The sequence below is a fragment of the Physeter macrocephalus genome, chromosome 21 (assembly GCF_002837175.3).
Source record: "Physeter macrocephalus isolate SW-GA chromosome 21, ASM283717v5, whole genome shotgun sequence".
Taxonomy (NCBI): domain Eukaryota; kingdom Metazoa; phylum Chordata; class Mammalia; order Artiodactyla; family Physeteridae; genus Physeter; species Physeter macrocephalus.
In genome coordinates, this window is record NC_041234.1 from 5,692,088 (window position 1) to 5,716,172 (window position 24,085).

The 24,085-nt window shown below is 42.8% G+C and overlaps 1 protein-coding gene across 4 annotated transcripts in view; it reads right to left on the reverse strand.

Moving 5' to 3' along the window:
* The window catches only part of SMPX (small muscle protein X-linked), a 50,264-nt gene that overhangs the window by 14,804 nt on the left and 11,375 nt on the right, over window positions 1-24,085 (reverse strand). For 2 of the 4 annotated variants that reach the window (XM_007126584.3, XM_028482211.2), the window contains exons 3-4: window positions 20,062-20,148; window positions 13,865-14,013 (exon numbers count right to left, since the gene is read on the reverse strand). In XM_007126584.3, the coding sequence (XP_007126646.1) occupies window positions 13,879-14,013; window positions 20,062-20,148 (222 nt within the window). In that variant the 3' untranslated portion in view covers window positions 13,865-13,878. Of the gene's footprint in view, window positions 1-6,333; window positions 9,821-13,864; window positions 14,014-20,061; window positions 20,149-24,085 lie in introns of those variants that run through there. The other 2 variants (XM_028482214.2, XM_028482213.2) reach the window with 2 other exon arrangements.

The window sequence follows — 24,085 nt, forward strand, 5'->3', positions numbered from 1 at the left end:
GCTCCTGGCAGTGGAAGCAGGTCTATAATTGGCCCATAATTGGATTGGATTTGGCTCAGGCTGACTCCCAGGCTGTCTCTCCCCTGACAGATAACCAGAAGTAAACTTCGTATATAATTCTGCAGGGAATCTGGGATGTCATTTCTTGGCTGTTGCTGACAATGGAGAGCTTTCCAGAAGAGTTGACCTTTAGGGTGATGGTTTGGGGCTATCTTAAAGTGAAGTTTTCCCCAGGCCCATTGGTTTGCCACCTGGTCTTTCTGAAATTAAGACATTTCAACCAGATTTTCAAATTCCATGATCAAATATGTGTGTGTGTGTGTGTGTGTGTGTGTGTGTGTGTGTGTATGAATGATACAATATGTTTTTTTAATTAGACCACAAGGAACCAGTAAATAAAGACATTTCAACCAGATTTTCAAATTCCATGATCAAATATGTGTGTGTGTGTGTGTGTGTGTGTGTGTGTGTGTGTGTGTATAAATGATACAGTATGTTTTTTTAATTAGGCAACAAGAAAACAGTAAATAGAAATGGAAATTGAGATAGTACCTTTCCTTTGAAATATATGTATAGATCTAAGTGGGTAGCTTAATCCTAGCTCTCTTTCTCTGTCAGCGAGAGAAGTCCCTCTGGACTTCTCTGGACAGAGAAGTCCCTCTGGACAGAGCCATTACCTGTCCTGTTCTGGACCACAGCACAGTTTGTAACTAACCCCTCCTTGGCACCTGCTGCACACTGCATTGGTGGTCCTACTTTTCTGATTAAAAGGGATCACACTTATTTTCTGCAGATGGACTTGACTAGACTTAATAATTAGTCTTAGAACAAACTTCCTCTTGAGGGACATGACGATACATCCCACAATCTTCCACCCTGGGTGAAGTTGGAAGTCACAGAAGAATGAACTGCAAATTCGATTCCTGCCCTACCTGTCTCATGGAACTGTTGTGAGCCTTGAAAGAGAATGAACACAGAAGTATGGTGGAATTCTTAAAATCAAGGGAAGGGCTTGTTAATATTACTACTACAAGTAGGTTCTAGTTAAAAGATGGGATTTAAAAGTTGCCATAAAACTCTAAATAAGCCTCTGTTTCCTCATTGCCAAGTTCATGGCTCCCCCTAAAGTGGCCATTTCACAGAGTCTCCAAGCTGCCACGTTATGTGGCACCTGTATTTATTACTGACTGCCTACCTGTTTGACTCTTATTACAAAGTAGACATGACTTAATTGTCAAATTAAGTAGCATCAGAAAGAGTGTGAAAACACTCCTGGAGAATAATAAGATGGGGAGATTGGATGTGAATGGGGCATAAGCCAGGACAGGATGTCATGGAGCAGACACAAGGGCACTTCTGGATTAGATCGACATGGATCTTCTTTTAGTTTCTGGACCAGACTTCAATAGTAAACAGTCTGTGTACAACAGATTACTAAAAAGATGAGATGCCTCTTTGTTTGGCCATCAGGCCCGTTCAAAATGCTCAGTAAAATGGTGTCTGAAATGCATTGTTTCACTTTTCCTTGATAGTAAGAGAATGGCAGCTTGACTCTTTAAATATTTCTTTAACTGATTTTCTTCAGAGAAAGATCAGAAATTGCAAACCGGACATATTTGGTAGTTAAAAGTGGCTGGGAAGGGGGTAGAGATCCCTTGAAGTCTCCAAAATCAAATGAGAGTGCTGAGGTGAAATGCTTGTCATTTTGCTGGCTTTGGAAATAGGAGCTGCTGCAGGTTTTGAAAAATGGGACTGCAGTGCCTCCTCCAGGAGAAAGATGGTAACTGCAGGTTAGAAATCATCTCAGGAATACTTCAAGGAGGGGTCCTCCCAGGTACTTACAAGGGTCTCAGTGAGCTCAGGTTAGTCACAGACAATTAATGAGTTTTCTTTTTCAGTGAGCTTTTTCATATTCCCTGGGAAATATGCAGAGCCACTCTTCAGAGAGTATTTCATTTAAAAACCAACCAACCAACACTTGGCCTTGGAAGAAAGGGGCTGAGAGCAGAGGGCATGGGCAAGTTGTGGGGACAGCAAAGGGAAGGACATTTTCTGGATGCCACTTTGTGCCAGGTGCCCCATCTGGGTCAACTCACTGTCTTGAGGGTTGCCTCTGAAGATCGGGATTATCATTTCTGTTGATAGACGTGGCTCAGAATGGTCAGGAACTTGCCCAAGGTCACAGACTTTACTACGTGACATAGCCGGAAGTAGAGCGCAGGTGTGTCCCACTACATCCAGCACGTCCAGTGCTCAGTGTCTTAAATTAAGTTGGTAACATGCTATCGTTAGTAATAATAATAGCTCCCACCGCACTGGGGACTTTGTACACACCACGTACGTTAACTCGGTGTTTCTCACCCTCGACACTCCTGACATTTCTTGTGGGGGGCTGTCCTGGCCTCTACCCACTAGATGCCAATAGTACCCACCCTGCGTTGTGACAACCAAAAATGTCTCCAAACATTGCTCAATGTCCCTTAGGACGGGGAGCGAAATTGCCCCCGTGAGGTAGGCATTTCTCTCATTTTTCAGAAAAACAGAGTGCTAAGCCAAATCACAGACCAAGAGAATAACAAAACCAGGGCCTGAACCTACACCTGCATCACCTCTAAAGAGTGTGCTCTTCAGCCTTCTTTCAGTAGAATATTTGTTTTCCAACATCCTGTCTAGAATCTCTGTCACTTGTATTCAAAGGCCATGACTTGCTTCTTCCTTCCTGCTGCAGCTATTATGTGCTAAAGTCCCCTCTCACATTCACACCCAACTAGACTGGGAGTCCCTCGGGGGACATTGTCTTGTATTGCCTACCGTCAGTGCGATAGTGTCTGGCATGGAGTAGGTGCCCAGATGTTCACTTAACTAAAGGAGTGAACTCATTCCAGTACTTTAACCCTTTCTGTTCAAACTCAGTTCATGCTGTTAACTTGTTTTATGGAGAAAAGCGTTAATTTGGCCAAAGTAAATTCCAGGTAGCCCAAGTACAAAATGATTAGGAAATTAAAATTAATTGAGTCTGAATAAGTGGGATGTTTGAACACTCAGAATTTAATAACCCCGTTTGGTAAGTTTTCAGGAACTGCTGCCTCTGGAACTAAAGAGCAGCCATGGTCCCTATCATTTGTATCTAAAATTGGGCGTCAGGCAAGAGCTAGGCAGAAAAATGTGTATGATGTGCTAAGGATTCGGCTGCGCGTGTGACACGTCACGGAAGGAAGTGCCACTGTCCTTTCTAGAAGGCATCCAGTGACTTCTGGGTGTTAAGACAGGCTTGCTTTCTGCTGTTTTTCCAGCAGTCAAGATGAATGGTTCTGAGCAGTCTTTGTGCCACCCGCCTGGTCGAAAACGACTCCAGTCTGTCCGCTGCTTAAAAGAAATTGTCCCTCGGTGAGAAGCCAATTGACTGTCCCTGCCCTGGGATTAAAGCAGCCACCACCTCGCCATCTGCGTAAAGCCCTAAACCGGAGGGTGTGGAATGATCAGTTCCCGGGCAGGGAGCCGTGGCGAGGGAGTACAAGTTAAATGTGCAAGTCTCGATTTCCCCCTCGTGACTCTTTCTCCTTCTCAAATGCCACAACGTGCGGAGGGAGTTAAAACGAGCAGCGTTGTCACGATGCAGCCAAGCCTCATTAGACAGCCTGGAATTCACTTCCCTAGTGTTCTACGTGGGCTGCACACAGCGTGAGAAGGAATGAAAGAAAAGGCTTCATGGGTAGGAGACGGCTGCCTCTTGATGACACAGAGACGCCTGCCAAGCCCTCGCTCAGCCCAGGAGCAAAGGAGGGCTCTGCAGAGGCCTGGCCTTCCTCTGCTGCAGTTTTGTCAGCACTGGGCCGGGGCCACGGCATCCCAGGCGCAGCCACCACTGCTGCTGTTCCATCCCCTCTCCTTCCTCTTCCCCTCCTTTCCTTCGCTGCCTTGCCCTTTCTCTCAGTGTCTCTCTCACGCTTTCTCTGATATTTACAGACATTAATGAACCCTCTGTTTTTCCAAGACCCTTAAAGAGAGCAAATTATTTGCGCTTCCAGGCAATATTCTGCCCATTCACCTGACCCCGGCTAGACTCCCTGATGTGTATTTGAATCCCCAAAGCTGACAACCTCAGCGCCTGGTGCATGCTTTATGCTCACTAAATACTTGTGGAATGACTGACTGAATGCATGCATGAATTGGATAAATGAATGAGGAAACGAATGAACGAGTAAATAAACCAACATGTCAGAGTGGTGGTGTCACCTCTTTGTGGAGGTAACAGTTTCTGCAGCCTCTTTAAGCCTTTGTTTGTTTTTTACTGTGACCTAACACAGTGAAATATTGGAAAAGCCCAGAAGACTACAGTTAAATAACATTTTAAAAGAATGCAGTGGGTGCTAGTGATTAAAAGGACTGGCTGTGGGATGCGACAGATGACAGTTGGCATCTCACCTCCGTGACTTACAAGCTGGATGACTTTGGTCAAGTTACGCAAACTCTCTCAGCCTTCTTTTCCCCATAAATGAAATGGGCATCACAGTATATACTCCATGCAGTCAGCATGAGGAGTAAATGAAATAACGTATGTGAAGTGCAAGACACAGCGTCAGGTATATCACGAACATATAATAAATGCTAACGATGACAATAAAAATGGTGACATTGATGTTAGTGCTGATGATTACTAATACTTAATGTTTAACATTCATATTTTTAAAACCTTGATGAGAGACTTCCCTGGTGGCACAGTGGTTAAGAATCCGCCTGCCGATGCAGGGGACACGGGTTCGAGCCCTGGTCCGGGAAGATCCCACATGCCGCGGAGCGGCTGGGCCCGTGTGCCACAACTACTGAGCCTGCGTTTTAGAGCCCGCGAGCCACAACTACTGAGCCCACGTGCCACAACTACTGAAGCCCGTGTGCCTAGATCCCGTGCTCCACAGCAAAGAGAAGCCACCGCAATGAGAAGCCCACGCACCGCAACAAAGAGTAGCCTCCACTCACTGCAACTAGAGAAAGCCCGCCCACAGCAACGAAGACCCAACGCAGCCATAAATAGTTAATTAATTAAAAAATAAATAAAAGACTTGATGAGCTGCTGAGATAACCTACTGCTTTCTGATACATTTGCGGTGAAAAAATAGCCTACCAAAAATAGTTGTGTTTAAGGCCTAATATGTACCATATTCCATAAATATATTTAGTTTAGCAATTGACAAGAGAATCATATTTAAGAGTGGTTGATTCCTAAGTCTCTGATTAATGTGAAGAGGTTATAAATATTGGGCAGTTAATTACTATTCTCTTTTTATTAATGTTTTGATTTCTGTAAAATGCAGTGCATTGATTGCTTGGAAAGGAACGTTTGCAAGTTGGTCCTGACATCAACTTGTCAAGTTGATCAATCAGGGTTACTTAGTGTCAGCACAACTAACATTTAGGACTGGATAATTCTTTGTTGTGGGGGGTGGGGGCTGTCCTGGGCATCATGGGACATTGACCAGCATCCCTGACATCTCCCCACTAGGTGACAGTGGCAGCCCACACCTCCCTCAAGTTGTGACAACTCAAACTGTATCTAGACATGGCCCTCTGCCCCCAGAACCACTGGGTTAGGGTAATGAGTTCCATTGCATTTGGAGCAGGGCAAATGCCGGTGGTAACTGCCCTTTAGCCCGTGGAAATCTACATTCCAGAGTACAAGGTCCTACAAAATTTGGTCCTGAGTCACCTCTGCCTTCTAGAGAGCTGGCCGGAGCAGATGTGCTTCTCTGGGCTCAGATCTGTTCTCACCAATTCCACATCCCTACTGAGAATTCACACACTAGGCCCTCCAGATCTCTGTTTTAATAGAAACCATCCAGGTAGCTTCTGTGTGTTTGCTGTAGAGAGGCTCTTAAAGCAACTGCCACGATCAGCTCAAAGGCTCCTCACGTTCGCCCTCAAGAGTACTTTACACCCACACAGGGTGTAACCAGGGCCTAGAACAGTAGCTTTGCCAGGCAGGTTAACAAATGAACAAAACCTTGATGCAGTTCAGAACCACTGCAAAACTCATCTTTATCCTAACCAAGCGGGGAGCAGGAAAAAAAAAGAGCATCGCAAATCAAAAGAAATGTGGCTTCACTAGAGAGTGAAAAATCTCAGCATAAAACCATTTCCTTCAAACAAAATGAATAGAGCTTCTGTAATTGGGTCAAAGCAGGGAACATTCCAAAATTGAGGACAAAAATTTCCAGCAAACCACAGAGAAGACATTTGGAGAAGTTGTTGGGTAAGTTTAGTTCTGTGTAAAACAACAAATCAGTCCTCTGTCTTCTGGCAGAGGGAAAAGGTTATGAAATCATAAGTCAAAGACTATGAAAAATAAATCATCTTAATTCTGAAAGCTACAAAGCAGCATACAAAATTCTTATGATAGAGAAAGACAAATACTATACGATCTCACTTATGTAGAATCTAAAATGCACACACACAGTCATAGAAAAGGAGATCAGATATATGGTTACCAGAGGCAGAGCGGGGGATGGGGAATTGGAAGAAGGGGGTCAAAAGGTACAAACTTCCAGTTACGAGACAAAGAAGTACTAGGGATGTAACATACAACACAACACAGTGGCTATAGCCAACACTGCTGTGTGGTATACAGGAAAGTTGTTAAGAGAGTAGATCCTGAGAGTTCTCATCACAAGGAGAAAAATGTTTTTCTTTTTTCTCCTCTTCTTTTCTTTTTATTGTATCTGTATGAGATGATGAATGTTAGCTGAATCCATTTCTATAATCATTTCACAGTATATGTAAATCAAACCATCCAGCTGTATGCTTTATTTAAACTTAGGCAGTGGTGTATGTCAATTATTTCTCAGTAAAACTGGAAAAATATTCTTATGGGAAAATGTGAAGTGGGAAAAGCAAGATTCAAAACCATACATGTGCTATGAATGACGCTCTGTAGGAAAAAAAGTAAAAGGAGAACCAGTTCCCATTTATGTGTAGTTATTCTGTACCAGGTGCTGTGCCTAGATGTACTTTTTAAAATACCTCTCCCTAATCCTTCACATCTCCCTAATCCTAAACCCTATGAGGGAGACACCATTTTCTGCTTTTTATGAAACGAGGAATAGAGGCATAGAACTCAAAGTTGCAAAGGTAGAAGGTAATGAGACCAAGTCTTCATGAGCTAAAGCCCCATATTGTTAGCAACTTAGTTGTATTGCATTCCATATGTAAACCCAAGCGGAAAACTGGAAGGGAAGATACCAACTTGAGTATTATGATAAATGGTGATCTTACAGGTGATTACGTTTTATTTCCCAGCTTCTATTATGTTGTTACAGTGTTTATGTAAATATTGTTTTAGCTTATTACATTTTACCATTTAAAAGGGCTGATATTTCCATTCATGCATCAGTTTAATCATTTGCCATTTATGTAGATATGGGTTAAGCTTACTCTAAGATGATAAAGGGCCTGGTTCCCAAATATGGAGCTGCTAATATTGATTTGATTGATTGGTTATTGATTTGAGATCTTTGTTCTTTTTTAATATAGGCATTTACAACTATTAATTTCCCTCTAAGCACTGCTTTTGCTGCATGCCACAGTTTGGTATCTTGTATTTTCATTTTCATTTGTCTCAAAGTATTTTCTAATTTCCCTTGTGATTTCTTCTTTGATTGATTGGTTATTTACGAGTGTTGTTTAAGTTCCACAACGTGTGAATTTCCCAGACTTCTCTCTGTTCTTCTAATTTCATTCTATTGTAGTCTGAGAACATACTTGCCATGATTTCAATCCTTTTAAATTTATTGAGACTTGTTTTATGGCCTAACATGAAACAAGTCCTGGACAATGTGCCATATGTGCACTTGAGAAGAATGTGTACTCTGATGTTGTTGGGTCGAGTGTTCCGCTGATGTCAGTTATATCTAGTCGGTTTATAGTGTTATTCAAGTCCTCTATTTCTGCTATAGGCTGAATGTCTTTGTCCCCCCACACCAAATTCATATGTTGAAGCTTAATCCACAGTGTGATGGTATCAGGAGGTGGGGCCTTTGGGAGGTGAAAAGGTCATGAGGGTGCAGCTCTCGTGAATGGAATTAGTGCCTTATAAAAGAACCCCCAGAGAGCTTCCTTGCCCCTTCTGCTGTGTGAGAACACAGGGAGAAGATGGCCATCTATGAACCAGGAAGCAGGTTCTCACCAGACACCAAATCTGCTGGTGCCTTGATCTTGGACTTCCCACCCTCTAGAACTGTGAGAAATGAATTTCTGTTGTTTATAAACCACCCAGTCTATGGTATTCTTTTATACTGGCCCAAAGAGACTGAGACAATTTCCTTGTTGATCTTCTGTCTAGTTGCTCTATCCATTATTGAAAGTGGAGTATTGAAGTTGCCTGCTATTATTGTTCAATTGTCTATTTCTCCCTCCAATTCTGTTAGTTTTTGTTTCATGTATTTTGGGAGTCTGTTGTTAGGTGCTAAACACACTTCATCGAGGGTCTGAGTACATCAATTTGCCCTTCTGCTAACACTGTCAAAATTAGCCTTTGAATCAGCAAGAACAATCGTGATGCGTAATGCTTAACATTTAAGAGTAATGAACACCTTATGTTCTCCTCGATCAGAGATGGCATCTTTCTCGATGACTGGTTGGTAAGTATGTCTTATCTGGACACAGACGTTCTTTGAAAAAGAAATCCAAAGGAATTCTTGAAAATTAAATGATTTTCTTCTGGATTTACATATTTTTCTCCACTTTTGAGGAAAATGAGCCAACCTTGACATTTTCCCTAATTATTCAGTTTCCCAGAGGAATAAAGTTATAATCAATGAATTAAAGTCAAATTTCTGAGCCCTTTACTGATCACGGTCAACAATGTTACCTTCAGTCCTTGACAGAAAAGCTAGTCTTGCTTTTAAGGAGTAATCTCTCTGAGGATGCAAGGACTTGGAAAGTCTACAAGAACACATTTCTAGGGGACACCAGGCTTGCTGTGGTCAGGGCACCAGTAATAAGGCATGTGTGCTCAAGATGTATCAGATGTGCCCTAGCCTTTAAGAAGCTATATGCTGGCATCATGAAGAAGATTTAAAAAGCAAATGAATACATCACTTTGGTAAGGATTGTGACAGCATAAACAGAAGATGCCAGAGTTGGGGCAAAGTGCTGGATGGAGAAGGCATGCCTCCCTCAACAGGGCATTATAATGGTTCTTTTCCAAACTACAGAATCTAGAATCAAGGCTGGTTGGCCAATGTGGGGTATGGAATAGAGACTAACTTGAGACCATGGGGCAACGTATGGGTGTACAGGAGTTACAGATCATTCCAATTCACTCTCACTTATTGCACTATAGCAGTGTTTCTCAAAGTATGGTCCAATGCCCACTGGGTGACTTCGAAAGACTTCCTGATTCCAAAATGCAAGTGCTTTCCTCAGTTCTTACAACAAAATGGAGATTCATTCCATAGACTTTCAGTTATATACATGGTCAAAAGCTACTAAGTGAGTTATTAAGAATCATCACAATTTTGCATTTTTCTAAAACCCTGGTTTAGTACATAATCATCAAGTCTGGCTGTCGCACAACACATGGCCATGCTGCAATGTCCAACACAGAGAGGAGTAATTCCTGCCACTTCAGAAGGACAATTTCTTTCTAGTGCTTCATCACTCTCAGGGCTTTCAATTGCTGCTATCTTTGTGTTCATTAACGTAATTGTAGAATTCTTCTTAGGGTTTATCTTTGTTAATCATTCTTCTCATAACTGCTGCATTGCTGCTACTTTGATACTTATTTTTTTCCTCTCTAATTCCTTGTTATCACTGAGTTCTTTTACTGCTGGAAAAAGAGAAGAGATGATGTAGGCAGGTTGTGGAATCTTGTTTTGTTCTGCCCCAAAAGTCTAAGAAGTATTGCCCTAGAGGAACTGTTTGGTCTCAGCAGGCTGGCCCAATAATGATGCTCTGGACATTCCCTATATCCAGAGGTTATCTCTGAGCCACTGTTTAAACCATTCCGTTCCCACCACCTCCTTGAAATTGTCCCTGATGCCAAATCATTGTGAGTTCCCCCTCTCGTAAGTCATAACCTTGCTTTGCTCTACTGCCTACTTGTTAGTGGGTCATAAACAACCATGGGGTATCTTGAATCACTGAGCTGCTATCTAGTTCTTGAATTGTTACCTATCTTTTGAAGTATTTTATTTTTATCTTTCCATCAAGACCTAAGTATCCTGAGAGCAGAGACCAAGTCTGACATCTATATATCTTATAGCACAGATTGAAGAAAATGCCTATGGTGCGGAAGCTAGTTACAAAGGTTCGTTACTGGGCACCTGTGGTCTGATCTGGGCGTTGAGAGTGGACACAGAATCTATTGGACACCCGCCCTTAGCAGTCCTCCAGGTTCCCCAGACCCCTGTCCGTGAAGTCTGAGGTGGCATCTCCTGCAGCTACAAGCAAACAAGCTGACAGTGGCTTTTGACGGTGGACATGGGGTGGGGGATTCCTGATCATGCAGCAAACAAGCAGGCATGCGAGTGTGGGAGGGTTCTTGGTTTTCAGACATTGCTGCTGGTCCTGTCTCTTCATCTGGCTCCTGGGCTTGCTTGAATCACCATTTGGCCACCTTAAACCACAGCCAGGAGAATCCTGAGAGGTACGGGGCTGAACACCTGCCTTTCCCTGCCCCAGCCTGTTCCAGCGTGGATTAGGGCCCCATTTGGGATTCTCCCGTATCTGTTGGTCTTAACTTGGTATGTGCTGCCTCTGTGTTGCCTGGTTCTGGTTCCTGTTGAGGTCCAGGCCCTAACTCCTTTGCCACAAGCCGTGATTACTGATCTCTAACTGGCTAGTCATTGGCCTTTCCGATTCTCGTCCTATAGTGTTTTTTATCTATTTTCATGAACAGTTCTAGCCATGACACAGGAAGTGTTGTGGAAGTGCTGAAAGGAAGTGCTGATCTTAGCTAGAAGGGGGTGCTGCTCTGTCTTATGTCTAAAATATTGTAATAGTTACATCCTAGACTTTGAGCCTTGAGTCTTGTGGTTTTCATAGTTTGATACTATGGACTTATTCACTCAGTCTTCAAACAGCGACCTGTTTGATTAAAGCATTGAACAATACATGGTGAGGGCAGGTGATGAAGTTGTGGTCCAAAGAGGAGAAAATCAAGTCCAGCCAGTGAGGGGCTAAATGATGGCTGGTCCAGGGTATTTACTGTTTATGATTCCTCTGAATCAATCAACGTTAAGAAATGTTCTCCCTCTGTGACCATAAACCATGACCACGGAAGTCTCAAAATCTGACAGATTTGCAGGAGAAGAATTGATGAGTCAAAAACAAACCAGCTCACTACCTCTCCTACAAGAAATAAAGATCACTCCTTGGGTCAAAACAATGACTGTCCTCATCGGGAATTCAGATCAATTACCTGGACAACTTAGGTTTTCACATTCCTGTAGAGTAAGGGCAAATAGGCCTCTCCAAGTGGTTTTGCATTATTAGAATTTGTTCAGGAGAGAAGAATCATTAAAGCCTTCTGTGAGAAAATGAAGTAACAAAAAATGTTTTCTGGATACTCTAGTACCTTTTTGCTATTTTATGGAGTTGGTATTGTTCCCCATTACTGTAACCATAGATCCAAGGCTACAGAATCAGCCTCGCTGCTGAGTAACACCGCAAGCTTCTCTCTGAACTAATTTTATTATTTTTTTATTTTTTTGGCCACTCTGCGCGGCATGTCGTATCTTAGTTCCCCGACCAGGGATCAAACCCGCACCTCCTGCAGTGGAAGCGTGGAGTCTTAAGCCTTGGACCGCCAGAGAAGTCCATCCCCTCTCTGAACTAATTTTAAAACAGCATTCCTTTGGATCTTCAAAACCAAATTCTTCTGAAACTGGAACTGGGGTTAAATTTAGGTTGACAAGGATTTCATAAAAGTAAAACCCTTTAAAATTTGCATTAAAAATTCATGTGTCAGGACTTCCCTGGTGGCTCAGTGGTTAACGATCTGCCTGCCAATGCAGGGGACATGGGTTCGATCCCTGCTCCGGGAAGATCCCACATGCCATGGAGCAACTAAGCCCGTGAGCCACAACTACTGAGCCCTCACGCCAGAACTTTTGAAGCCCGCATGCCTAGAGCCCCATGCTCCACAACAAGAGAAGCCACTGCAATGAGAAGCCTGTGCACCACAACGAAGAGCAGCCCCCGCTCGCCACAACTGGAGAAAGCCCGCGCACAGCAACGAAGACCCAACGCAGCCAAAAATAATTTTTAAAAAAATTCACATGTGTAACTAAACAGCCTTGGTTGGGTGATGATAATAAATATTCCCCAAAGTTCATTTCACTTCTGCAGGCTTTCTCACAAGAAAGTTCTGTAGCTTTGTCCCAAGCATATTAGAATATTTCATCTCAGCTTGGCAACACAAGCAGGACTGAGTATAATGATAGTCATCAGTTTGCTTCATTCTGTCATAATTAATACCAAGTGTGTGTGGCCATGCTTCAGGTCAGTTCCTGCTCACGTCACTCTGTCCCCATCCAGGTTCCTGGGATTCACTCTATGGTCATAGAATCCACTGTGTTTTATTCTTACTCCTTTGTTCTTTCATGTAACTGTGCTGAAAACACTAGATACTGTTCTGTTCTTTTAACTCAAACTGGCTCCTACACTATGAAGAAATCTTTTCAGCAGAACTTACTTGCAAATGTCCCAGTAAGTCAGCATAAGCGTGACTCCAGTAACTTTGCCATCACGCGTGGGATTGTCTCACAGAACGTCTGTTCTTCATTATGTTTACAGAAGACACTGTAGGGCCCCATTGCTGTGCTTGCCTTTGCCATCTACGTGGTCAGAAGATGTCACCCTAATACCCACAGGGAGTGTATCATGAAACTTAACAAACAATGGATAGAATGCTCCTCACACCGTATCTGTCACATGATAAGTATCTCGTGTTCAGTACATAGCAGATACTCAATAAATATTGGTTTAATAAACGAATGACTGGATGAATGAACAAATGAATGGACAATCAGCCAGATAAATACCTGTTTTATGTTGCCAATATTGATTCCTCTCCTCTAGACTTAAACTTCTGCTTAAGAAATGGAATAAACTGTGCATGGTGGCCTTCAGTAATGTTGGATAAAGCTCCCAGAGTCTCATAGGAGAAAGAGCCATGACTTGGGCCAATTCCACAAGCCCACTACTGACAGAAATCCCACACCAGTCTGCAGGCATCAGGTCTGCAGTGAAGGGTTGCGCTGAGCCCTCACCAGGGAATCATTACTGAACAGAGCCAATGAAAATAAAGTCACAGGCCCTGCTTGCAGTGCCTCTTCGGGTGACAGGTACAATTTTGAGCCTACCTTTCCCTCCTCTACTTACAGAGTCATTACCAGGTCCCCTTGGTCTGCCTTACACACACCTGGGTTACCACCAGACCTCCTCAGCAACTTGCCCTTCTGATCCTCCAGCTCAGAAGTAGCTCATCGCTCTTTGGGGCATCTGGGTAGGGAAACTGAGGCATGCATTGATGGAGGGCTCCCTGTACCCGAAGATCAAAAGCTCCTCAAGGTCCCCCTCCCAAGCATCTTTCCTCTCCCAACCCCACCCTTCCCCAACCAAGAAGGTAACCGGCAAGGGGATGGCAGGCAAACATCCTCAATGGCCCTCTGACTGGTTTGGGAATAAGATAGGCTTAAAAGCTTGGCTTTACATACCAGAAAAACTTTGCGCCAGAAATACTGGTCTAACTTGAAGGTCCTGATCCTTAGTAAACACTTACGGAATTCCAGACTCCTTTGGTGCAAGGCTTCCATAAACCATTTTTTTAGTGGTCTTTTTGAGACAAAGAAAATAGTTTTTCACTCACCTTTTTTCTTCCAACTACTGTTCAGCTTTGGGGACATACTTCAGTTCACTTTTAATATTCTGGATCTCTGATAGGTTGACCGCAGGTCCTGGAAGTTTCTTAGCTCCTGGAATTGGCTTCTTCTCCTCATCCAAAGTGGGAGGAGCACCCTGAAGAGAAAAAAAAGGAGAAATATTTAGCTCACTGAAAAAGACATTTGGTCTCTCTAGGTCATAGACATGAAGCAGGAAACAATTAAAGCAAAAATAATGTCAGAGAGTAATTCTAGCAGAGTGACTTTTTCTTGTGCTGTTGGGATACCCTCAGAGTTTCAAGAAGATCTCCTGAAGTTTATAGAGGAATAAAGTTGGAAGAAGAAAACAAGTAATTTCCGCATCACTTAGAAAACACAAGAGTACTGTTCAGTGTCTGATAGCTAATAAAAATTACCACTAGTTAAAAGGATTTGTATTGTGTTTCCAAGAGAAGCATCTTACAAGATCAAATTTAATTTGGTATCATAATATCATAAGACGCCTGAAAGGCAGAGGTTTGTAGACTGTTAGTGCCCGGCTACCTCTAACAATGACTTGGTCCAGGAGTTCTCCGTTCTTTTGTTTGGGGTGCAGTGGCTGCCAGCCTTTATTCCAATGACATTTCTGGGAAGCAGAAACAAACTGAAACTGACCTAAGCAAAACCTCTTTGAATATGGGTGGGATAGAATGGAGTGGCAGAGCTCTCCCCGCCTGCTTTGGAAAGTATTTTACGTTTCGTATCGTTTTATGTTTTTCTGTTGTTGTGGCTTTAGGGCGGGACCATATCCTATACTTTTTTCTGTGGCTCCTCCAATGCCTGGTGCAGAAGTGCACAGGCACACTTGTTGATGGTTGTTTAGCTGATTAAGGCTGAGAATGTGCCATAGTGACAAATCTATGCCTCTATGTACATACACCAAACACACGTATTAACAGTGGCTGTAAAACAGTAAGATCCGTTGCGGTGTGTAGCTCCTAGAACTCCAATTCATTACTACAGACAGAACGAAGACAGGAACGAAGATGTTGGAGGAACATTTGATCTCTGTGGCAGCCACAGGAGCATGCCTCTCGGATCAGTTTCCTGCAGGGAGGATAATTGAATGACAGGCCCAGCTGCTTCACCCTGAAACCCGCCCATCACCACGCTGAGGTCACACTTCCCACGGCTGCTCGTGGCCAATGACTGAGTGTCATAGGATCCTAAGGCGGGCCTGTTCCTGGGAGACCTGGGACTCCTCTGGGAGGGACTTGGGCTCGAGAATTTTCCTTAGAACGGCACTGTTGTCTAAGATGCTTCCGCCCAACCCTCTGTCCCACTCTCCTTCACTTGCATCATGGTCTGAGGACCCTCTCATTTTTCCTTACAAGTGTTTTCCCCAATAAATGTTTTGCCCATCGAATCCCATCTTTGGATCTGCTTCTTGGGAGGACCCAAATTAACAGGCCCCCTATGAGACTGGCAGAGCTCCACCTGCTGGGCCAGCAACTGAGTGAACCAATACAGTTCTGGGAAAAAGAATAGGAAAGTGCATGTGTTTCTCAGGTGGAAGCCCTGTGCCCATATGTGTTGCCGGCCTAACTATGCAGCCCTGTAACTTGGGTATTAAAGCCAATGTCGTGCTTTAGCCCCCATCTGGCTCCTACATCTAGTTCTCAAATTGTCTAAACCCTAAAGGGAAAGGGCAGAAAATGTTCAAGCTTCCCAAAGTTTAACAAATTATTTGGTAGATGTGTCCTTTACAGAAACATTTTTAAATTGCTTATTTGAGGGGCTTATGGGTTTTCCTGTAGTCATTTTCTTTGAATCTGACCCAGTGCTGATGAAATAGCTAACATGTCACCCACAGGAAATGATAGAGTAGTTCGATGTAGACTGTACCTGTTGTAAATATCTGGAAAATGTTTCCCCGGGTCAATGTACAGAGCCATAGGCTCAGCTTCCTTTCATCATGCACGCACATTCATCATTTATAAATGCAGATTTAGAAGCAATAGTTAAAACTGTTAAACATCCACTTGGAGGACATGGTATTCCAAAATGTTCTTTGTTGGGCTTTTGGAAAGAAATTTTAAACGAGGCTATAAAGTGCTCTTAAAAAAAAAAAAAAAATATATATATATATATATATATATATATATATATGTAGTGGTGAAATGAAAAATGTTTCCTCACTTATAAATGTTCCCATGGTTTTTAGGTGGGTAGATCTTAATAAAGAAGTATGAAGGAGAAAAATGTTTTCAATTCCTTCTCTTAAGTTCCTGGGTGAGTCATAAACACTATCTTTCTAATATCAAAATGTGCTATATTGGCACAATTAACACAGAGAACCAGCGTGTGCAGTTATGTGTCTGTGTGCAAAGATTTACTGTGCACACACACACAGTTAAAGCATGAAAATACTTAATATTAGGCAGTTTCCTTTAAATTTATTAAAACCTCAATGCACTGTGTTTTTTATTTATCAAGGTAAAACTTTTAACACTTGATTTGGTAAGGTCACATATAATGGAAAATTAAAAGTGGGTATATTTAAGAACTAGGTTTTAAGATATCGACTCAGGAGGGGGTTAGTGGTGGTGCATATTCTTAACTGAATCTTCTCTCATCTTTTAAAAAATAATGCGAATCAGATTCCATTTTTTTCCATGAATTTGTTATCATAAGAATTATAATACATTAAGGCATGAACAGGCAGGGTCCAGATGGCCCCATTTGGCTAAGTATGCTCTCTTTTCTTTTGTAAGTAGATATTTGAATTGAGAAGGGATATGGAAGATGTTCTTCGGTTTTAGATAAAGAAAGCTTGAGAGAAGGCTTATCAGCCCCGCGCCATTCCCAGTTTCAGAAATGGCTATTGTCAAAGGGAAATGCCCCCCTTGGGGGGTGACAGAGTATTTGTAAAATTTGGCAAAATGGTGAACCATTTCCCAGCTATCTCACCTTCATCTCCCTCTTTACTACCAGATGCCCTATTTAGTTTTCCCCTAAACTCTCTTCTGTACGACACAACAGCCTGATGTGCTTCTTATGCTCATACACTGGAGACTTAATAATAACAGCAAACACACTGCTAGCTCTTCTAAGTTACACCTACTAACTCATTTAATCCTCACATGAATTCTCAATCCGTGGGACTTCCCAGGTGGTGCAGTGGTTAAGAATCCGCCTGCCAATGCAGGGTACACGGGTTCGAGCCCTGGTCCGGGAAGATCCCACATGCCACGGAGCAACTAAGCCCGTGCACCACAACTACTGAGCCTGCCCTCTAGAGCCCGCGAGCCACAACTGCTGAGCCCGTGTGCCACAACTACTGAAGCCCGTGCACCTAAAGCCCGTGCTCTGCAACAAGAGAAGCCACCGCGATGAGAAGCCTGCGCACCGCAACGGAGAGTAACCCCTGCTCGCCGCAACTAGAGAAAGCCCGCACACAGCAATGAAGACCCAACACAGCCAAGAAATAATTAATTAACTAATTAATTAATTAATTTAAAATTTCTCAATCTGCTACCATTATTATCCCCATTTTACAGTTGAGGAAACTGAGGCACAAGGTGAGGGGGGCTAAGAAACTTGCCCACGGCCTCACAGCTAGGAAGTAGCAAGACTAGAATTAAATAGTGTATTTGCATCATGTGAAGGGATCAGGTGGAGAGGGAAATAATTAACAGAAAATCCCAATGTGCTGTTTTTGTGGCTTAATAATGATGAAATTGAGAGATTTGGGAGGCAGAGCAGGGGCTTGTCAATATGCTTCAAATCACTTTAATCAAGCAGCTGCCTTGTCTTATGCAGAGCAAGGGCTTACAGAGACCATAGGTGGGCGGGAGACTCAGCCAGTGCTCACAGGCCTTGTCAGATGGCCCGTCCTGGCTTCCTGCTAGGGTCCATCTTCTACATGTCTGAGATGGTGGCGGGTTTGAGATGGGGGAGCCCCTGGCTGTGATAGAGGTGGCCTGTTCTGTTCAGGAGTGGTTTGTTATGCCCTCAACCTTAGACAGTGATTATCTTAATGCTAAGCTAAGCAATGAATCCCAAATCTAAGAAAGTAAGCAATTTAAACTGGATAGTAATAGAAATGCGGGGCTCTACAGGTTATTTGATTTCAGATTCCATTTTCCCATTCAAATTATGCAACCAAAGGTGGCTGGGGCCTCGTAGCCAAACCAAGCTGCCTAACTGCTCCCCTTGCAATATTGTTTCCATGAGAAACTTACTGCAAGGTCCAGCCCAGAACTTGAGTCATTCGATCCCACCCCTCCATAAGACCCCACAAGTCCTGAGACTCCCTTCCTGCTCTCACAATAACGGAATACCGCCCCTCGCCACCCTCCCGACCGGTGAGCCCCACAAGAAAGCTGTAGCTCAATTCAAGAAACACTCCTGGGGTCTCTGGATCTCTGTGGATACCTCGCTCCCTCCATCCTGAGAAGAATGTTGGTTGACCGTTTGTTTATGTGGTTGGTCATAAAGTAAGTTTTCAAAACCCAGGCTGTATCAGTTCTTAGTTATTTTAGAATGTGCTGGAACCATCAGGCTGGGGACAAGGCAAGAGTACAAGCAGAGTGCTTTCCCAAGCTCCTAACCGGGATACTTGTGTGGAGGAAAGTGCCAGTTGTAGAGAAGAAGCGAGGGCCGTCTCTACCACAGAGGAAGGTGGATGCAAGCCTCCAAAACAAGTCACATCAGTCAGCTTAGTGTGAAAAGAGAGTCAAGCTACCTTCCAACTGATTGCCAGACACAGTGACGCACAGCTTCCGAGGAGGCACAGGAAGAAAACCTAATTACAGATGAATGGAGATGTAGAAAGAGTGCCTTTCTGCCCTCCCTTCTACCTCCCTGTGCTTTTTTCTTACAACATGTGAAATAATAGGCCCAGGAGTCCTTCATAAATATTGGATAATTCGATCAATCGATGAACAGCCATTTATCGAATACATGACTCTTTCCTCACAGCAACCCTCCGAGGAATGGACCGAATCGTATTTTGCAGACAGAGACTCAGATACTTGACCACAGTCCCAGAGGGAGAGCTCATGATCATGAGCTAACTGGGTGGCCAAGTTAGCAGCGGCGGAACTTGAAATTATGTACCATCAGAGCCGAGTAGGGCCAGGTCTTTGCAGCTTGTGTGTTGAAAATTTGTTATTCGTCAAGCGTGACTTAGTGACTGAAACTCCAGAACTTGGTGATGTCACTCAAATACTCTATCTCCTCCTTTCAAAAATTATCTTTCTATTTATAGGAGGCTGGAACCACTAACTTAGGACCACATCAGAAATTATTTATGAGAGAAAAAGGTTAGATGCAGGGCAACCAGTTTTATTAGCAAATACCAAAAAGGTCACCTACAAAAGTTTGAATAGCCTTTTCACCTTTTAAAAAGGATAAAATACAGTTTGCAATGGCCTGTGGCTTTATTGCTCCAAGACCTTAACTTTTTTTTTAGAATCAGACCTTCCAGGTTTCGTCAGAAAAGTCAGAATTGAGGAAAAAATATAAATATTTGGGCAGGGAACTATATTTATTGCACCCATGATGAATTTTAACCCCCATTTTAGAAGACTGGGTATTTGAATTTGGAGGAAAGGAAAAGAAATAAAGGGAGGGAAAAATACAGAAATTGATAGATTCCTTTGCAAGTTCCTCTTTTCAAAGGAAATACCCAGGGATTGGGGCTTTTTGTTTGAATCTGCAAGTAATTTCACGTGCTTATTACCTGCGTTCCCTCCGGGGTTCATCACTCATCAGAAGCTGTACTACATACATCCAGCTAGATTGAATAAAAGCTTCAGAGTGAAAACTTAGCAAGCTACTGACTGTTGCTGAACCAAGAGCGTCTGAGAGGTTCCCCCTCCCCCTACACACACACACACACACACACACACAAGAAGACACACACAATCAATCAATAAACTAGATGCTAAACTCAGCATCTTCAAGTACCTGGGCCAGGCACTTAGATTCGGCTGGAGGGAAGTAAGGGTCAGTGTGTTTCATGGCTGATTGAACAAGACAACCAAAGAAATGTATATACTACATGATGACTCCTTGACCCACATCCATTTGTGCCCTCCCTGTCCTGCAAAGCTGGCCCTTGCTTTGCCTCTGCCCTCATCTAGTCAGGATGTTGGAGGAGAAAGATGGTGCTGAGCTCTGCCAGCTCAGTTTTCCTCACCTCCTCCGTTTCCGGAGTACATTCTTTTCTTCTGGGGGGTTGGCCAGCTCCTGGCCGAAAGGCTCCCATTGGGATATTGATATTTGCCTAAAAGAGAAAACAGGGAAGATTTAGCTTAAGGAAAGTAAGAAATTGCAATGACACTCAGAGATGGTAATCATTGTGAGGCAAAACAAATCTGAAAAGTACGTCTTTAAAGCTTTTTACCTCAAGAAAATTGCTATAATGACAGTACAAAAATATGCCAAGGAAAATTTGACTTCCATTTATTCCAGATTTCTTGTACTCATCCTTAGGTCTGTGCAGTGATTTCACAGTTCCCTATTGGCTGGAAGAATTGGAAGACAGTTTGTTCTGGCTGTTGCCCTCCTGTGGTGCCTAATATTTTCCGCTCTCTGGGATGAGGAAAGAACACGTAATGATAGGAAAGGAGGCCATGGCATTTGCAGTAACCATCCCACATCTTAGCCTTCCTTCAGCTTCCTTCAGATTTAGCACGGGAGGGGGGCAATCACGCCTCCCAAACCACTCCTTCTTCCCATAACGTCCTACTCTATTCTAGCACTGCCTTAGGTCTCTGTAATTTGACACTCTTTTACCTTCTCCCCGACACCCCACTGTGTGGGTCAGTGCGTAAGGAGAGTGCTGGAAAATCAAGTTCATTGGTATCACAGTTCATAGATTTTTGTCCTTTATTAAGATGCAATACCAATTTCTACCCACAGTAAACGTAAAATACCTTCTAGAAAACATGAAATAAGCTAAACATTAAATTATGTAAGGAAAATACCGACACAGTAGTTCAAACTTGGGAAAGAGAATATGTAAATTTGAATTTTGTCCATACTTCATCTGTTATCAAAAGGCAAGAATGTTTAATGCAGACCAAAAACACCTTCACCCAGGAGTATCACTCACATAAAACAAGCATTAAAACTTTTTTTTAAAGGCAGAATGTATTTTTTTCCACTTGAGATAAAGTGTTTCCTTATGGGTAGCTGGCTATGTGGGCTTGAAAAGTTGAAATTGCTCTCTGATGTTATGAATGAAAATGATGCCCGAGCAAAGGGAGCAAAATATTTTGTTATCTTATGACTCAGTTTGGGCAATTTTGGTACCACACCAAACAAATTCATTAGGAAGTGTGGTATTTGGAACTGCCTGATGTGAGCTCTGTTGCCAGGGGAATGTTTAACTCAAGACACAGGAAGTATCCAGTGTCCGTGTTCATGCAACATGGTGGATCTATGTTCTGCTCCGTAGAACAGGAAGTGACTTTTTCCACATGGGGCTTTAAAACTTTCTTCCCTACTAGAATAATGATGATCCCACAGAAAGGAAACAGATCCAAAGTGTTTGTGGTGGGTATCAAGACAGGTACATCACCATTCCTAGGGCCAACAAGCCAAGAAGTATTTGGGGTCAGTATGTATCATATATGCTAAAATATAAGTGCAGCACAATTTTAGAGGGAAGCATTTTGGAAAAGCTAAGGCTGAGCCTTCTATGCTATTCCTCTGTTTAATGGAAATATCAGGTGGCTAGAGTTGGGGGAGGAGGAGGTATAAGTACAAGGGGGAAAACATGTCTTCTGTGGTGGCAAATATGATAGCATACTTCATGAAGTCCAAGATGCACCTCTTTTAATATCTCTGAAATCAGAGCGTGTCTTACAGTCAATGGTATCTTAAATTTTTAATGGGCACACTTGTTTTATTTCTTAGGACATAAAATACTGGTATTTTACAATTGACAGTGTCTTAGATAGGATGAAATATCATTAGGGTCCTGAAATAAGATCAAAACAATGTAAGTAAGACTCACTGAAGGTGATGTATATTGAACCAATAACTATTTCCATTACTACAGTTTGGATGAAAGGGGAAAAGTTGATATAGGGACTATTTGGAAGACAGTTAACTGGCTAAAAGTTTAATTAGATCACCACTACCCTGACCCATTTATTAAGCATCTACAGAGGGCATCTTCCTAATGGGAAGTTCAAGTTAACGTATTGTTTCTGAAAGATATGATTGTTAAACTAACCCATTTAATCAAGTGTGTATGCTCTATGGTGGGTTGTAGTTTTCAGTAATGGAACATGTAAAAAATCATCCAGGATGATGTATTCAGTAAAGCACATGCTATGGAAATACCGCCTTTTCTTGCTCAGAGATTGATTTTAGCAATGCATGTAGCCTCTCCATGGTACTTAGGTGGCTATGGTAGTGAAAAGAGCCCAATGCTAGGAGTGGCTATAGATGCTCTGTACTTGAAAGAGTGACAACTGCTCTGGGTCTTGTCTTCCCCACTTGTTTAATGTGAATGTTAGGCTTCACTAATGGAACCCTTCTTGGCCATGGAGCCCTTCTTTTAAGTAAAGTGTTGTGAGAATATCTGAAATGCAAGCTAGGTGGAGGTGGAGCTGCTCTGGCTAAGGCTGTAGGGAGCCCAGACCCCATCTGCTTCCCCCAAGCCCTGGACCATGAGCAGTTCCAAGGAACTTGGGGGCCCAAATCTGACAACCATAGAAAGAGATCACCCCTAAGTGAATGAGTATTGATGTGCATTTAAAGTGTTCACTCTGCCCACTGTTAAGATGTCTGTAATTTACTTTAAACTACTTTAGCATAGACAGTGTGATATTTTATACGCACAGTTTGGTTTAAACTACAACTGTAGGGAACACTATTGCTCTCATTGGGAGTTCATCCTCCTGGGGTGGTTAGGTGGTAAAATATCACTAAGACCACATTCCCCAGATTGCTGCTCCAAGTGTTTTCTGTTAGGTTTATCTCCACCAATAACCGAGGCTTTAATGTTTGCATAAATGGCAAAAAAAAATCAGTGAAATAATGGAATGACTATTAGAAATGGCTTCTCTTGATGAAGTTGGAGGAGGTTAAGATACGTAGAGTGGTTAAAATATTTTAGAGACAATTCCCGCCCTGCTGAACAGAGTGTAAGAATCTGATGCCTGTAGCTTGCATCTTTAGAGACAGAGCTCAGAGGAGTGGTCCCTAAATGGGCTTGTCTCCAGTCATTGATAATGAGGATTTCTAGCTGGCTGCTGCCAACTAGGGGCAACAGAATCCCCACCTGCCTCCCATGAACCTTTTATGCAAACTGGCAGTCACTCAGAGCATTTAAAGGGACAAGAGCTGAGGCTTCATCAGGCGCACAGACAGACTGTATGGATGGTTTCTGCTTGTTTGCTAACAAATGCGTGTTTAACAAAGTGGCAGAGTTGAGTTGGGACTAACTTTCATCTTAACCTGGTGGTGAGGTTGTGGAACAGTAACTACCCCTCCCCACGTTCACCACAAACCACCCTTATCCACCCTAAAACCCCAAGATTCAGCTAGGTTGTCATAACACCTTCATCCTCACAACAAACTTCTGAGGTGCAGACTATCATCTTCATTTTACTCATAAAGAAACTGAGCCTCAAAGAGGTTAGGTGATTTGCTCAAGGCCACACAAACGTACACCTTGAGAATGGCCTTGGAAAAGGGGCACACCAAATGGATAATTCTAGAATAGGCATCAAAAAAAGCCACATTTGAAAAATGAGCCATTACCTCACTGGCCTGATGCTTTTTCATCTTTAAGGCATGACTCAAGAAACCTGGAGCCTAAATGGTTTTTTTGACAGCAAATATTGACAGGATCCAGAGCAGCCTGTGAACGTGTCAAGTATCCAATCATTAATGTACACCTTAAGGGAGTGTCAGAGGATTGCTTTGTAACTGATTAGAGACGATTCATTAATATAATTGTAGGGCGGTGATATCTGAGTGACGAATTGTAGGCTAAATTAGAACCATAAGAAAAATTCCTTATGACTTGAATTTCATAGAAATGTGTAGACCTATAGCTCTCTGTTTTGTTCCATTGGCCACAGGATTGGTGCCATATTCTTGTCTCTTTCACTGACTTGCTGTTTGAACACAAACAAAATACTTTCTCAATGACTCGATTTTTCCATCTGCAAATTGAACATGGTACTCGCTACTCAAAATGG